This window comes from Prinia subflava, chromosome 2, assembly GCF_021018805.1.
Source record: "Prinia subflava isolate CZ2003 ecotype Zambia chromosome 2, Cam_Psub_1.2, whole genome shotgun sequence".
NCBI lineage: Eukaryota > Metazoa > Chordata > Aves > Passeriformes > Cisticolidae > Prinia > Prinia subflava.
In genome coordinates, this window is record NC_086248.1 from 105593136 (window position 1) to 105609247 (window position 16112).

General features: G+C 39.1%; 1 protein-coding gene across 1 annotated transcript in view; it reads left to right on the forward strand.

Annotated features, from left to right (window-relative positions):
• The first annotated feature begins 11761 nt into the window (after window positions 1–11761).
• The window catches only part of LOC134547638 (protocadherin Fat 4-like), a 28740-nt gene continuing 24389 nt past the window's right edge, over window positions 11762–16112 (forward strand). Inside the window, exons 1-7 of the mRNA XM_063391785.1 lie at window positions 11762–11786; window positions 11957–12066; window positions 12293–12466; window positions 12930–13058; window positions 13320–13475; window positions 14306–14486; window positions 15472–15605. Coding sequence (XP_063247855.1) covers window positions 11762–11786; window positions 11957–12066; window positions 12293–12466; window positions 12930–13058; window positions 13320–13475; window positions 14306–14486; window positions 15472–15605 — 909 coding nt within the window. The remainder of the gene's footprint in view (window positions 11787–11956; window positions 12067–12292; window positions 12467–12929; window positions 13059–13319; window positions 13476–14305; window positions 14487–15471; window positions 15606–16112) is intronic.

Here is a 16112-nt window from a genome sequence, read left to right on the forward strand (position 1 = left end):
GAAGCTGGATTAAAAATTCCTCAGTGAGCTGCACTACAACTGACCCAAGTATGCAAAATGTCAGACTAAGCTATGGTTAAAAAAACTTAACTTTGCTTTGCACTGCCGCAGTGCAAATTGTTTAAATGGTACAATCCCTTAAATCTGTGAATGCAGTTAGTTTCCATGATCCTGTTTCTAGGAATTGCTGTATGGATGTCTTTGATGTCCTGTGTTTGTGCAGTTGGGATGTTGGGAAGGCTGCAGTGTACATCTTGCTGTCACATGTGGGTATAAATGAACTTACTGCACTCTGGAGCTGTGCCTGTTTCCTGGATGCCCAGAAATCTTGGAGAAAGGGACAGGATTTTAAATTCAGTGATGGGTCCAAGGGAAAAAGATGTTGTGTTAGGAAAAGTGTGGACATATGGTTGCCCCAGTCTATGAATAGTGTGGGCATGTTTGATGCAACTGAGTAACAACTTTCTCGTGGCCAGAAGGAAATCAATTTTTAAAAAATCATTGTTCCCATTGTTCTTGTTGAGTGCTTAGACATTACGGGGTTGTGTTGGGAAAATGCTCCTGGACATCAGATGCTTGCTTGAGCCACTACATGAAATTTCTGCTTCCATTTAGGCACTTCCCTCCCTACTCCAGGCTAGTGTAACACCTTAAGTTATTCCTGATGTCCAAGAGAGCAGCACACACAGACCCTGCAGAGATTCCTCCTGCAGCTCAGTGAAAACTAACCTCCAGGAGCTGTACCACTGCGTTCTAAGCTTTTTTCTCTATTTCTTAATAATTAGGGAATCACAGAATCCTTTAGGTTGGAAAAGACCTCCACGATCGAGTTGCATTTTTGGGGAGACAAAGAAGACTTGACCCATGCTAAATTTATCCTGTCATAGGAACAGATTCACTGCTGAATGGCCTCCTGGCTAGATCTATAAATAAAAGCAGCCAAAGGCTTTTCCAGGCTTGAGGCCAAGTGACAGCACAGGATGGCTGTGTCCCCGAGGTCAGGCTCTTGTCCTGTCTTTGAGCAGCACAGTGGTGGAGGCTGAAGGATCCATCAGCCCCTCAGAAGGCTACAGCAACTAGCAAGGTTTAACAGGACTGTGAGCTCCTCCACTTTGGGAATCGTAGGGACGTTGAATGCTAAGTTTTGGGAGGTGCTGCTGTTCCTTTGGACCAAGACTCTCACAGCAAAACCACTGCTGCATCTTCCACAGAGAGAATTTACAGAGTTGTGCTGCATCTCAGCAGCAGTTTTCATCCTACACCTGCCTGTAGGCATTTGTGTACACTAGGGGCCTTCTTCCTTCAGCTTTTGGGCTGCTTCCCTATGGATAATGTGGGAAATCTTGCTCAACTTTGATCCTCTGAGCTCTCATGCCACCTCTCATGGCTGAGCTTCAGCTCTCTGGGAGGCCTCTTGCTAAGAGAGCTCCCAGAGAACACTAAGGCAGCATTGCCTTCCCTCTGGTTTGGGATATCCAAAAGTAGGTCTTCATTAGTGGATCAAGGCATCCAGCACATGAATATTTACAGTGGTCAAGAGGATTTGTTGCTAGAACCTTTTGGGACAAATGTCAGATTGTGTAGGCTCTGGCGAGGCTGTGATAACTTGAAGGTGCTTCATCAATTAGGTAAGGGAACTTTTCCTTTTTCTTCTTCACAGCATTTTGTGCACAGACCTGCCTTCCTACTTTGCCATATAAACTTGCAAAGGCTTGGCCATGGTAGACATGGAGAAAAATCAGGCCAGGGAGAGGAAAATCACCTACCTGAGATTGGCACCAGCAATAAATAACACCACTGAAGGCATAAGCACTACTGCACATGGCCTTTGTTCAAAAAACACAGTGCCTATGCTTGAACTTCTTTTAATATTTCTTTAATTGCCTCTGCTTGAGTTGCTCCCACATTTTATTTATTCAAGGCTATGACAGTATAATGGTAATTTGATTTTCAATTGTTTTATGCAATTTTATTGTATTTTGTGTTCTCATTCAGCCTACAGTTATTACTTCAGTGTCCAGACTAAACATGCTGGCACAATCACAAAAAGACACTGGGCTGGCAGCAGTTTCCTTTGTAACCATTTGCTCCTTCCAATTAAAGGTATATTTACCTGCAAGTGATACATTCAATCATGTAGGGTTTTCCCATCATTTGTAGTCTTTGAAGTTCTCTACAAGCTTAAAATATTGGTGGTTTGGGTTGGGGTTTTTTTAGGTAACTTCACTGAAGTAAAATGTTTTAGCTGCCTGCTAGACTTATTTTCAGTGTGTAGTATCTGTAAAATACTAGATGTTTCAGAGGTGTTTGCCTTCACCACATCAAATAGTAACTAGTTTTCAAAGAGGAATGCTGCATTTATTCCTTGTGGAACAGTTATGTGAAGATACTCAGCCATCACTACGAGATAAAAGGGGCAGTGCTGGTCCCTTTGCCTTTTGACACAGCCCGTTAATTTTCTTTCCCAGGAAACATGTACATTTCTCTCACATTGGCCAGGATATCTAGCTAATTTATTCTCAGTTGGAATGTTAAAATAAAAATGTACTTGTCACTGCTTGTGTTATAGCACAAACGTGGGTTTCCTTGTTTGGTTTGTTTTTTGTTTGTTTTTTTTTATTGCCCAAAAGGACTTTGATCTCACAAGCTGAAAATGATAAGCACATTATATAGTTTGTGGGTTGCTCTCAAGAGGCTTATTCCAGTCTTTTGCCTTGGTGAAGCATTTGTCAGGATAATAACTAACCTATGGATATGGCAATGAAATGATCCTTTGCAAGTTTTCTATCTGAGAAACCATCTGGTTTTGCCTTGAGTTGGGTATTTCTCCTGCAGTGATCATGGCTCTCTCCAGAGCTCTGGTTTTCACTTTCATCAGCTGGGTTACATTCCTCTGTCTCGATGCACAAAGTGAGTATTGTTATGTTTATAAATGCCTGAGTATTTTACTGCTTTTATTGCAATGGAAAAGAATTAAATTTATGAAATTCATACATATCACAAACCTAGAAGTTTCAAATGCTTTGACCTATTAGTATAATAATGTCTGAACAAGCAATCTTGGTGCCCTTGGAAGTGGTGTGTGGGCTTTCAGGGACTGAGTGATTGACAGGTGAAAACCATGCTCTCGTATATATAAGGGTTTTTACAAGCTTTCTTTAACTTTTGGGGGGTTGGTTATTTTATATCTGCAGCTATAAATTAAATACCTAGGATGAAGCTGAGTCTGAGGTGGATAATTTTAAAGTTAGAGTCAGTTGAATTCCTTGCTGCTGCTTAGCTAAATTAAATTGGAGTAGTTACCATTGTTACTTCTGCTATTCACAGTGATAAGTACTTCACTAAAAGTTCTGTTTGATGTAATGAGGATTCCAGAAAGTGAAAACTGCCAATTTTTTATCTTTTTCACTGGTCCAGAGCCTAGGCTTTAGCATATGCAGAGATGGGGGTGGTAAATGAAACCTATAACCAGCAGCTGCTGACTAGAAATAGTCACTAGGATTCTATTCAGTGACTTGTGTAGAAATCTGCCCACTGCTCACTTATAAATGAGATCATATAAAGTGAAGCAGACATGAAGGCATCTACCTAGCCAGGGAAAAACAGCCCACTATTTGTTTATACCAAATGTCCCTTTGAATATCCATGAGGATGGCAAGGATGAGGAGTGGGGACATTCTTAGCATTGGTGCAAGCCCACATAAGACCACAGGAGCTGCACAGGTATCCATAAGACCATGGACTGCACTCTGGAAGCTTTGCTGCTGAATTCTAATCAGAGAGGGGGGAAAAGTTTTGATAGACTTCTCGATTTTTGTGAGTATATTTTGCAGATCTTAATGATTTTTTTTAAAAAAAATTGTCACTTTTGTCACACAGTAAAAATGTAGAGACGTGACTGAGATAAAAGAAACCACTTAGCCACTTCTCATGAATAAAAATATATACTCTCAAAGGACTCTTTCTCTAAAAGTTTAAGGAGAGTAAATTTTAGGTGATTGTGCCAATATGCCTTCACCCTAAACTCCTGGATTCTTGCTAGCATTTCTGTGGGGAATAGCTTTGTGTTTAAGTTGTCTTGAGAGCAGAAAACAATCTCCGGTCCAAGGTACGAGAGTAGTTTCGGTTATGATTTCCACAAACGGTTCAGCAGGACACTGTTGAGCAGTGACTCACTCTTGACAGGCAGTAAAGCTCTAGATTGGCTCCAGGACACCAATGTTTGCCTACTCCCTGTCATATATTGCTTTAAACCCTTCAAGGTGCCACCATGATAAGTGTCTTGGAGCTTAATTTGAACCCCTGTGTGCATCTGGGTTTACATAGCGTCAGCTTATTTACCTTCTACTGTTTCTGGACACAGTCCCTCTGTGTTCTTTGTACATGACATTTCTGGTTCCTTTTAGAAATCACAACCATCGACTGTGATGTACCACCCAGGCCACTGGTGCTCTCAAGCTTTTTGGATGGATATACAGGTAAAATCAGGATTCTAACCTAGAATTGTCTGATCTCCTCCCAAATGCACTTTATTGCCTCACGTAGCCAGTGTATTTTATAATGAGTCTGTATTATTTATTGATTTACAACAGTCTTCATGGCTGGATGCAGCAGCTGCCTACATGAAACTATATTTATTTATTCCACTACTACTTAGGGGAATAAATAAATATAACCCCCCAAATTCTCTGATCCAAGGATCTCATTGTCTGAATAGACACATCAGGCAATGGGAAAGAAAATGAGTACAGAAAATGTTCTCAGTTCACCTTGTCCAGCCAGTATTTGATGTCCCTAGTGGTTATCCCGCAGTTTTACAAGGGAAAATGTCAAGTTATGGCCAAAGCCTTCCCTCTGGGATATGTCATAATCCTTAGGATCTCATGCTGACTGTCCACAGGCAAATTTCACTGCTGTTGGCTTTCAACAACATACAGCAAACAAACATGAATCCAGAGCAGTGATTTTTTTTTTACAATCATTGTTGAAACATTTCTTTTCGAGTTGTGGAATCTTAGCTGGTGTGTCTGACTTTTGCATGGAGTTAGAAAGGAAGATAACTACATCTCACTCTGATTCCATTTGATTTTTAATCAGCCAGCAAAAACTTTGGCCTTTTGTGTGTATTGTATGTGTGAATGAACCCGCTGGCATGTCTGATGAATAAGCAAGAGGGACAACCAGCTTTAATTTTTCCTCATCACTTCTTTTTATTGGGCTTTCTCCTCTGGAGGGAATGCTGTTTCCCAGGCAGCTGCTTGATACTTGGCTGAATGTATCCAGCTCTGTGTGGAGGACTGGACAGCCTATGGCAGCAGGCAAAGCTGGACTTTGTTTCCCTGGAGGGTTTTCAGCGCTGTACAAGCACGGTGGTACCACACAAAGCTGTGTCCCTGAGACCCAGCCCTGTGGTTCTGTGCTTGCTGTCAGCTCACTGGACTTTCTCCTCACACACAAATAAAGTCCAGTGTCTCTGGGCTGGTAGCTGACAGCATTCCAGACACTCCCTGCTGCTGGAAGAAGATAAGGTTACACTCCTGGAACAGCTGGAGACCAAGAGCTGTGAATGGAGATTAGAGATGGGACTGTTACAGACAGCATTTACTAACCTAAATGAGTAGTGATGGAGTACAAAATTAGTGGATAAGGAAGAAATACAGCTTGGGAGTTTCCTGAAGATCATGGAAAATACTTGGGCTGTTCAGGAAAGACTCTGGAAAGGAGAGGGGATTGTGGGTTTGCAATCCAGATAATGTGTTCCATGAGAAGATAAGTATGATTACACAAACACAAGTGTCTTGATGACATGAGTAAGGGAACTTTAATAAAATTAAAGCCAGTAACACCATGCTGGGTAGTTTAAAAGGATACATTTCCAATACAATTTCAAATAAATTTGGTCTTTAACCAAGCAATAGTACACAGTCAGTCTAACAGAAATCCTGATCGTTACAAACAAGTCATCATCTTTTCAGGAGAAGAGTTCCTAAATGCATGGTTGTAGAAAATCTCATAAGAATTGATTTGAAGGCTGCAGGGTTTTGTGTTTGTGTTCTGTAGAAACAGGAACGCATTCAGGGAAAGGCCACACACTTTTCACCTGAATCAAAATTCACACTGGATTCTACTGCCTGATAGAAATATAGAAAATATATGAAAGGCCCTTGTGTTTGGAAAATACTGAAACTGCCCCCATACAGCCTCTCAATGATTCTGATTATATTGGCTGGCTTTAATTATATTTTCACAGTAAATGTGGGGGGAAAAAGCTTTGCAGCATAAAGTGTTTTTTCAAAAAAATGGTGGAAATTTAGGTGTAAATTATGCCAAGCTTTTAAATTCTGGATATATTGTGTGAATATAGTGGAAAAATTTGGTTTATGTGATTTTAAAAATGCATCAATACACTTGTGCAGGGTATCTAAGGGGACATTAACAGATCCTACAGTTTACCTGAAAATGTCAAAATTATATAAAATGTAACCAAAAGTCACCAGTAATCACGTTGTCAATACATATGCGATGAACCTATGGATTTCTTTTCCATAAAGCAATCTAATTTTGTTCCATTTTCCCTTACAGGTGATATAGAATGGATCACAGATATCCCACCCAACGTGCATCTGACATTACAAGAGTTTGTATTCCCTGAACACTTGGATTATGTAGAGCTGGTACACAGTTCTGGATCTAGCAATGCAACTGTGAGGACTACTATGGCACTGGATGTTGAGGCTCTTGAGGTATTATTTTTACTGCATATAAAGCCTAGAGACAAAGGTTTTCTTGACAAGTGAAAAAGAAATAGAATTAAGATAATGCATTTTAATAGTTCGTTCTCTCACAATACAGGTTGGTAGTTCAAAAAAGGGGTTTGTCTGAATAGAATTCAGTATCCACCTCTCACTAATATCTGTTAAATGTCTTCAGTTTCCTATAACTGAACCCTCCTGTCATCTGAGAGCCAGACAGGTTCTTTCCTAGTGGTGTCTTGTACTGAGAGCTGTAAACATGCGTTATGACAGATGCCATTTTCCTTACAACTCACCTCTCAGGAACGTGAATTATTTCATCACTGAGATTGAGCAGATATAACTTGGTAGAAGGTAATCCTTAATCATAAGCACTTCACTCACTAATGGATTTATGGGCCTCTGTTGCTTGATGCACAAAGGGATAGATCCTTCTTCCTAGGCAGTTCTTGCTTTGGAGGATTGACAGGAATTCAGAAAGCAATATCAGTGTTTTTCCTGGCTGGAGTTGCCTCTGAATATGAAAATGGTGTAGTACTGCAGAGTAAATGGAGACAATTTATCACACAAGTGCTATTTCAGAGTAGCACTGGATTTGTGTTTTGGACACTGCCATCTCAGAGGAGCACTGTGCCTGACAGACCTGGACCAGGCATATTGTAAAAAACACTCTTACAATCAGTGTTTGTAATGGATGAAAATGTACTGATTTTTTTTTTTTTTTTTTTTTTTTACATTTACATTTCTCATTTGGATATTTCCCAAATGGAATAAAACACTTTTTATGCTTCTTGGGCATGTTCTCCTCTGTTCTCTATCAACTGGAGAGCAGTCAGGTACAGGGGGATGTTAGGATCTGGATAGGTGGGTATCAGTAGTAGAGGAATGGCAGTCAAATAAACTTTATAATATAGAGCAAAGTAATTACACAGTGTTAATTTTAAGCAGACTGTTATGGTACAACACACCTGAGGATTCAACTACTAGAAGTAATTTTGTATAAACTTGTCAAAAATTATCTTTGATAATCATATTGTCAGTTCATCAATTATATTATTTATCGTCTCGTTTGTTCAATTTTAGGGTAATATGATCTGGTATGCTGTTGTTTGCCAAAGGATTGGAGCAGTGAGTACAAACCAGGCTTTATCAAGTGTATTTATTGTCTAATTTAATGCCAATTATTATTTTCTGCAATACGATTTAATTGAAAACTACGATGCAGGGAGTTCAGAGTACCTTGTAGAAGATGATCTGTTGAAATCTCTGATTGAAAGGAGTGGTTTTGTTCACAGAAAACTAAGGTAAATTTTTAAAAGTTAATTTTAGGAATGGTAGTCTAATCCCCTCTATTCTCTAATTCCAAATGGTAGTTCAATGAAAGGGTGTCTATTTGAGGATCTCATTTTATGTATTAACATTTAAATGAAATGTTAGCAGAATGCTGCCACCTCACTGTTGTCATTTCTTCCACTGCCAAGATTGATGCGATAGAGAACGGACGGAACGTACAATTGATAGATGTAAACGACAACGCTCCAGAATTCCAACAAGCTAATTACAGTGCTTCAGTATCAGAGGTGGGTTACGGCAAATACTGAGACTTTTAAATTACTTTTTGGGGAGGTTCTAACCTGACCACACTGAGATTAGTTCATTACGTGCAGCCTTACCAGACTTACCTTCCCGTGGGTGTGGAAAAGAAAGGCTGGGCTGCACATGCAGCTGGGGGAATGGGGTGATGGAGAAACATTCCCAGCCAAAATAGCAATGGGAAGTGATTTGCTAAGCAGGTGGCACAACTTTTCTGCCCCAAGTTAGGAAGAATGTGGAAAGGGGCTCATGACTGAGTGTTTGATGATCTTTATTTCCTCTTAGGTAGCTGAAATGAATTCCACAGTTGTAAAAGTGGAAGCTGAGGATAAGGACTTTTCACCAGAATTCAGCCTCCTCACTTACAGTCTTTGGGTGAGTGCCCTTTGTTAGTTGGGAGCTGTGAACACCAGTTTGAATTTCATAGATCCATGGGCTGGGGCCTGATCCCACTGTGCTCCCTTGCACTGTGAAGATTTAAAATCTGCAAACGTCCAAGAGACCTTTCAAATTATACCACAGGATCAGCCTGGCATGCAGTGAGGCCTGAATCCTATTTCCTAACATCTGTGGAATGATTTATGGCACTCTTCAGCTACAGCTAAGGAGCTCAGTGGTCCTTTGCAGTAGCAGGAGGGAGAGCTGTTTCCCCTCTTTTTAAAGTTTATATTTGATTTGCTGTCAGTCTCCAGTCCTCAAGCCAACTGAAGTAAGATCATTTCAACTAAATTTAGATACCTGCAGTGGACATCTTCACATCTGAGCTTGTCTCTGCTCCTTTTATAGCTGGTGAAGGGAAGCTGATGCCATTCCCCTGTGTGCCATAGGATAATATAAATCAGAAAGAAATTCTGTTGGCACTGACAGGGAAGGCAATAGGATGTGTGGAGGAGGATCAGCCTTTTTCTTTCCATTGGTGGTGATTGAGACATTCCTGCACCTTTATGAAAATAGTCCAATAATAAAGGGGGAAAAAAGAGAGAAGAGTATGTATTTCATCATCAATCATGTAAAATATTTGACTTATTCATTTAATAGGGCCCAAACTCTGATTACTTTTCAATAAGGGAAGGAGATGGAAACGTCATGGTGAAAAAACCACTGGATTACAATGAGGTCAACTTTTTCAATTTAACAGTCCAAGCAAAGGTATGAAACAAATTAAAGGAAGAATGAGACCCACCATGATATTTCCTTTGTTTTATAGCATCCCACTTTCTACCAATTTATAGCTTTGGGAATTCCTAACCCAACTTGGTTTATACTGGAGACAAAGTTGCACATTCTTAATATTTCAGCCATTGTTTGTTTCTTCTCAAATACCAGCCCAAGTTTCTGTATTTCTCCAAGTATAAATATTGTACATATTCATTCTCCACTATTGTAACACATATTCACCTATTCATTCCAGCAGAGCTCTCATATTTTTGCTGTCTTACCAGGTTTTTTGTTTGTCTTTCTGGAGTTTTGACTATGTATTTGCCTTCATTTTCTTTTAAAACTAAAAATAAATAGTTTTGCTAGGATTATTGTGGTATCTAGCAAATAGTACAGCTGTAGAAAATATTCTATATTCTACATGCCTGATAGAAAGCAAGAAACTAAAGAAAAATTAGCTGTTGATAGTTTTGTTCCTAGAACTGGATTTGAGAAATGGAAAAACCTGACAGGCTGAGAGTTCTCAGGTTAAAAATGCTGCAAAATATATGTGATAATATTCTGCTGTATTTTCCTCTGAGATATGGGGGTTTTTCATGACAGTGGCTCTTATTTTCTTATTTCCCTTGGGATGCAGGAAAAATTTGGAAACCAGAGTGCCACTGCATCATTAATAATTAATGTGCAAGATTATGATACATTGAACCCCTATTTCAGTCAGTCCGTGTACAATGGGAATATCACTGAAAACCAGGTAAGAAGCTCTTCACTGAATGCTGCTGTGAAGAGGTTTTCCCTATCTACAGGGCTTTTCTTCCAAGGATTCCTCCTCCCTGAGCAGCTCAAGATGGATGGAGCTGCTTTCCTCTGTGCTGACCAGTGAAAAAGATACCAGTTGTAGACCTCAACTCTCTGTAGACCAGATAAATAGGCCATGTGTTATATGAAGCATAGAATTTTCTGCTATAGAAACACATCGTTTTGTATTTTGGGGGAAAAAATGTAAAAAAGAAGAAAGAAAAGAAAAAAAACCAAATTCCTGTTTTAACAGGGCTTTTAATGTAAAATTCAAAGGGCAACTGGCTATCAGTCCTGAAATTGGTTTAAATAGTGTAATTCCTTTATACAGCATTACAATCAAGTAAGCAAAAATAAGGATCTGAATGGCAATCCATGGTTTCTATTACTTCTGTAACTTTTTTTTCTGTATAGAGTGGAGATTTCTTGATGGAATGTATTTGTTTGACTCAGGTTTCTGTATGCATGAAGAAAAAAATAACAGTATCATATTATCAGAGTAATCCACTAAATTAAAAATGTTCATTATTATCCCTATTTCTATGTCATTATCTTCATCTTAACGTATTTTAAATCATAAATACTTTTAGTTACACCTCCAGTGTCCCTTTTGTTAGAAGTTCACCTTTAATTCTCTGAAAGGAATAATTTTAGCCCTTCTAATTTTTTTTATCTTTTAAATTACTGTTTTTCTATGGGCTGCAGTATAGACTTGTGTTTTCCAGGAGAGGAATGGAACTGAAATAGTCAATGTTCTACAATAAATTCCATCTGTGACTACAGCTTCATAGTCTGTTTCTTAAACACAGTGTATCCATCAAATATCTTGGTCATCATTTTCCTCTGTAAAGCATATATGGCAAAGAAAGATTTTTTTCTGGATTACATTGATTAAATACATGTTTCTTGTTTCTTTTATCAAAACTGTGACTTATCTAATGATAGATTCGAAGTTAATGTATGGTTTTCTTCAAGATATTCAGGTTAATGTACATTTTCTAGGAGGGTCCTCTGACTGTTCTCCCAGAGGTCTTGGCTCAAGATGGAGACAAAGGTATAAATGAAAAAATAATTTACAGCATCAAACTAGGTAAGAGCCTTTCTTTTCTTCTAGACATTGACACAGTAATTCAGGATGATTCACTGACCTGTTTACTGGAGGGAATGATAAGGAAGTGCAGGGTCTGTTCACATGCCTTGAAGTGCCCTCAGCTTCACTGCTGTGCTGCTCCACGAGCTAAATCAGCCCAATCTCAGTATTATTGCAGGGCCCAGGCACCTCTAAAATGTTTAGATGTTTTTACCCTCCCTCCAAGGAACAAAAATCTATTCCTGATTTCAAGTGGAAGCCACTCTGGAGGCTTCAATTTTACGAAGGAATTTCCATTCAGGACCATCTAGAGAGAGAATTCCATCAAGAGCTGTTCCTCTTCCTGAATAAATTACCAAAAATTTATGAAATGCTTAATTTGAGACCCTTGAAGTGTAAGTGAATTTCCTAGGAATTGTTTTGAGGACAGAGTGTTTGAAAAACAGCCTTTCATGTCCATATTCCTTTTTGCTGTGGCTGAGAAGTTAACACTCTTACAAAGCACAGATCAGACTTCCAGTTCTGGTTCATTCTCATTAACCCTTCCCAATTTGTTGCTTTTCAGTGAACCCCCCAGCCTATAACAACAGCTTTTCAATCAATGATGCTGGAGTGTTGGAAGTCAAGACCTCAATTGACAGAGAAATATGTCCAAACCTTGTGGTGGGCATTCAGGTAGAGATTGTCTTGGTATTTTAGTCTCAATTTCAGAAAAGAATACATAAATCCAAGTTGCTGTTAATAGCATTTCTCATAGTCATTGGTATCAAGGCTCCATCTTGCCATTTAAAAATCAGAATAAAGGAAAAATTAATCAATTATAAATATGCAATTGTCATGTCCTTGTGTTAAGTTTGTTGTTATCAGGGCATGGAGTTTACAGCTGTAAACTGTTTTCTAGGCAGCTCAGCAAGACAAGTTCTTCAAAACAGCCGATGCTGTAGTTCTGGTTACCATTGGAGATGAGAATGACAATGTTCCAGTACTGTCACAAGCAACTTACAATGTCTCACTTCTGGAAAACTTCCCAAATGGGATGGAAGTTCTTCAAGTAACAGCTACTGACCAAGATGAGGTAAAAAGACAGTGGTTTTATGGCTGCTACAAATACCGCACTTCTGAAATATAACATAAAATGCATTTGTGTTATACAGCTATTGTGAATAGAATTTTTTTTCTGACTACCTGAATGTGCTTAAGCAAAGCAAACTTAGTTTCATTTCTTTAAGGGGTAGAGTACTGCAGACCAAGAATAAATTTTCCCTCTCTTTGGAACTCCTCTGGTTTGCATAAGGTCCCAAATCTGGAAGTGGAGGAGTGCAAAATTAACACAAAGCTGCAAGTCATTCTCAGCCTGTATGTCATTTCTTCCATGTTGTTTGCTCCTCTCTCTTTTTTAAATTTTGTTTTTTTGGAACTGTAATCTCAATTAAACCAGGAAATTTCATCTTCTCCATGTAGGAAAATAAGAAGAAAGCATCCTAAGGGAATGTTCAGTGCTTGTCCTGTTTAATAACGACCGTCTTTCCTGTTTGCAGGGAGGCTTCCAGGGAACGCTCAGTCTCACTCCAGAGGACAGTCCCTTCCAGCTGAGTCCAGCTGGGATCCTGACTGTGAGGAACTCCACGCTGCTGGACAGGGAGAGAGTACCCTCTATTCACCTGCAGGTATTAAAAACAAGCCTGCTCCTTTCCAAGGTAACCTGAGGCCAACAGGTGAGACCTGATCTGCCCTGGCAGGAGGCCGAACCTCGAGTATGGATCAGCAGCTTAACTGAAGAAACAAATCCAGACTTTGACAGCAATGTTATCTGGAGGGAAATACCACTGCTGATACCATTTCCTCAGCTTGTAGTTCTCATTCATCCTTTTTACTACTTCCACAACACGCCTTTGAACAACAGTCTTCTCACTGCATCGTTCTTGCAGGTCACTGCCAGAGATCATTTGCCACCTTATGAAGCGGTGAACTCTTCCATCAACATAGTGCTGCTGGATGAAAATGACAACAGCCCAACCTTTACAGGCACACCATATAGACAAGATATTTTCCTCAACATGACTGCAGGAATGGACATCCTTCAGGTACTACAAATACTAACCAAAAATGACATTTTTGACTGGAATGCAAGCATGAGTCCATCCTTAAACTTGTGAAGCAGTTCTGTTGAATGGGGAATCTTTTTGGAACAGCTCTCGGTCCAGAAACATTCCACCTTTCATTTCAGAGCTATTGATATTCCATAATCACAGTGTCCTGGATACTTTAATCACATCCCAGATTGCAGAATAAATGATAAAGGATTTTTATTCTGATACTGTGCACAGCCTCAATTCCACACATAAAGAATAAATATCCAGGAAAATAGGATTCTTGAATTTACTAGTTGTAGTGTTCAATAAAAACTGAATGTTGTTAGAGTCCAGGAACTCAAATAATGGCAAAACATTTCTGAAAGGCTGCTGGAGTGTGGGGGATAATTTTTAGATTCAATATACTTTTTCTAACATAGTACACCAGTTAACCAAATAAAACAGGAAATAGGAGTTGAGATCTATAGGGAGTCACTATCAATGTTCATACCTAGATATGCAGATTTCATGGCTCCTGATGAAATCTCTTGAACAGTCTGCCTCTGGTGCCTTTGGAATTGTTATGAAACCAATTCTCTGAGATACGAGTTCCTCAGGAGCAGAATTTTGCTCATGCTGCTGGAATGATATTGTGTGTGTGCATCCAAGAGCAAACCTTGTCACTGAGGTTTAACCCAGGAATTACATAGGAAGCGGACAGTCAAAGGTACAACCAAATGTAACTGCAGCTATCTTTATCTGATTTTCATGTATATCTAAAATGGGAGAAAATTTGTTAGAAGCACAGAACCTAGAGCAAAATTATTCTTTTTTTCCTCCAGGTCACTGCCACTGATCCGGATGATGGTATAAATGGAGAGATAAGCTTCATCTTAGCTGGTGGCAATGAAGATGGACACTTTGAACTGGATACATCCACAGGACAAATCAGTTTAAAAACCGTAATCCCATTAGGAATCAACCAGCTTAGGAAGTTTGTCTTGTGGATAACAGCTACTGATGGTAAGGCAGGATTTAAGTACCAGTCAACACAGCTATTCCTGGTGATCAGTTTTGGTTTTGTTTGATTTTTTACCTGAAGGAATGCTGTCAAATAGCTTCACAGGCTTTGTTTGAATAATACCATATATTTTATCTGCTCTTTTTGTTTAAGATAATAAACTGTCTTATTTATCCAAAGTAATTGCTGCATCTCTGGTAAAACTGTTCCTGCTGATGACATTATAGCAAATCTGTTTTCTTTATAGCTGTGGGAAGAACATATGAAATAACACATATATATCATATATATATATAATATATAAGCAAACATATATATACAATAAGCAAACATATATATATATAATCACATCTTCCTTTAACTTACTGACGGGGGTTCCACAGCATAGAAAACAGAAATTCAGGCTGAAGTCAGAAATGTATAATTCTCTCATCAGTCAATAAGGAGTAAAAAGAAAGTAAAATGTGCTGAGTAATTTGGTCATTATTTGCACATCCATGTGGATAAAATGGAGATGCCAAGTCCATTTTTAGGATGGTCAGCATGAACAGCATTTCCTTAGCCAGAGTTATTGAGGTTTTCTTTATTTTAAAAGAATAACACAGAACTCAGTGAACATTCTTGACTTGAATAAGGGCAGAAATAAATGTAACCTAGGAGTGGCATCCCACTCCTGGTGTAATGAGAATACAAAGTGGTTTGCAGCTTTGTGATTCTTTGACAATTTGGTCAATATGAGCTCTGTGTCTTCAAATTTAGGACCACATGGATAAAATGGGTCTTGTGGGGAATATGGGTACAAAAGGGATTGCTCAGTCCATCCTTTGTTTTGGTGGTCTTGGTGAGGCCCTCTGAGGCAGTACCACAACAGCAGCAGTAAGGATTAAATATTAAAACAAAAGGCAGTACCCATAGAAAAGTGTATTTTTGGGAGGGCCAGTAGGTATTTTGTGCATCAGCTGAGAAATTGTTTCCTTTTGCTTGCAGGTGGGACTGTTCCAAGAAGTTCATCAGTGCCAGTAGAAATCTTTGCAGTTGGAGATTCCAGACCACAGTTTATTCAGAAAGCATACAATGTGTCTGTAGAAGAAGAGCTGATTGCTCCTGTTGAAGTAGCACAAGTAAGAACAATTTTATTCTATCTCTGTATAGGACAGGGCAGCTCTGAGAAAATCCTAATGTTGTAGTAGAGGTGCTCTAAGTATCCATATCTCCCTGAGTTATGGGGAACTAGATACTGTGTGTTCTACACATCAAGCTTCACATGCAATGCATCCCTCAGATGAAGCTTATCACCCACAAAGGTGGGTTTGCTTCCAGTTAAACATTTGCAAGTATTTAAACAGCATCTGCTACCACTTAGCATTTAAAAAAAACCCAAAAAACACCAAAGCAGGTCTCCAAAATAAAGTGAATCCCAGAACTGCTTGAGAAAAAAAACTTTTGTGTATAGCCCTCTGTTGATATTGGACACCCTTCAAAGGGTTTAGTGGCTCAAAGTTTGGGATAAGCAATATTCCCTCCTCTCTTGGTGATAAGTCTAAAACCTTGTGACATGATATGAGAATTCCCATCAGAGAAATTTCATAAAGGCATTTTCAAAGGAGGCCCTAGAACTTGCTCTTCAT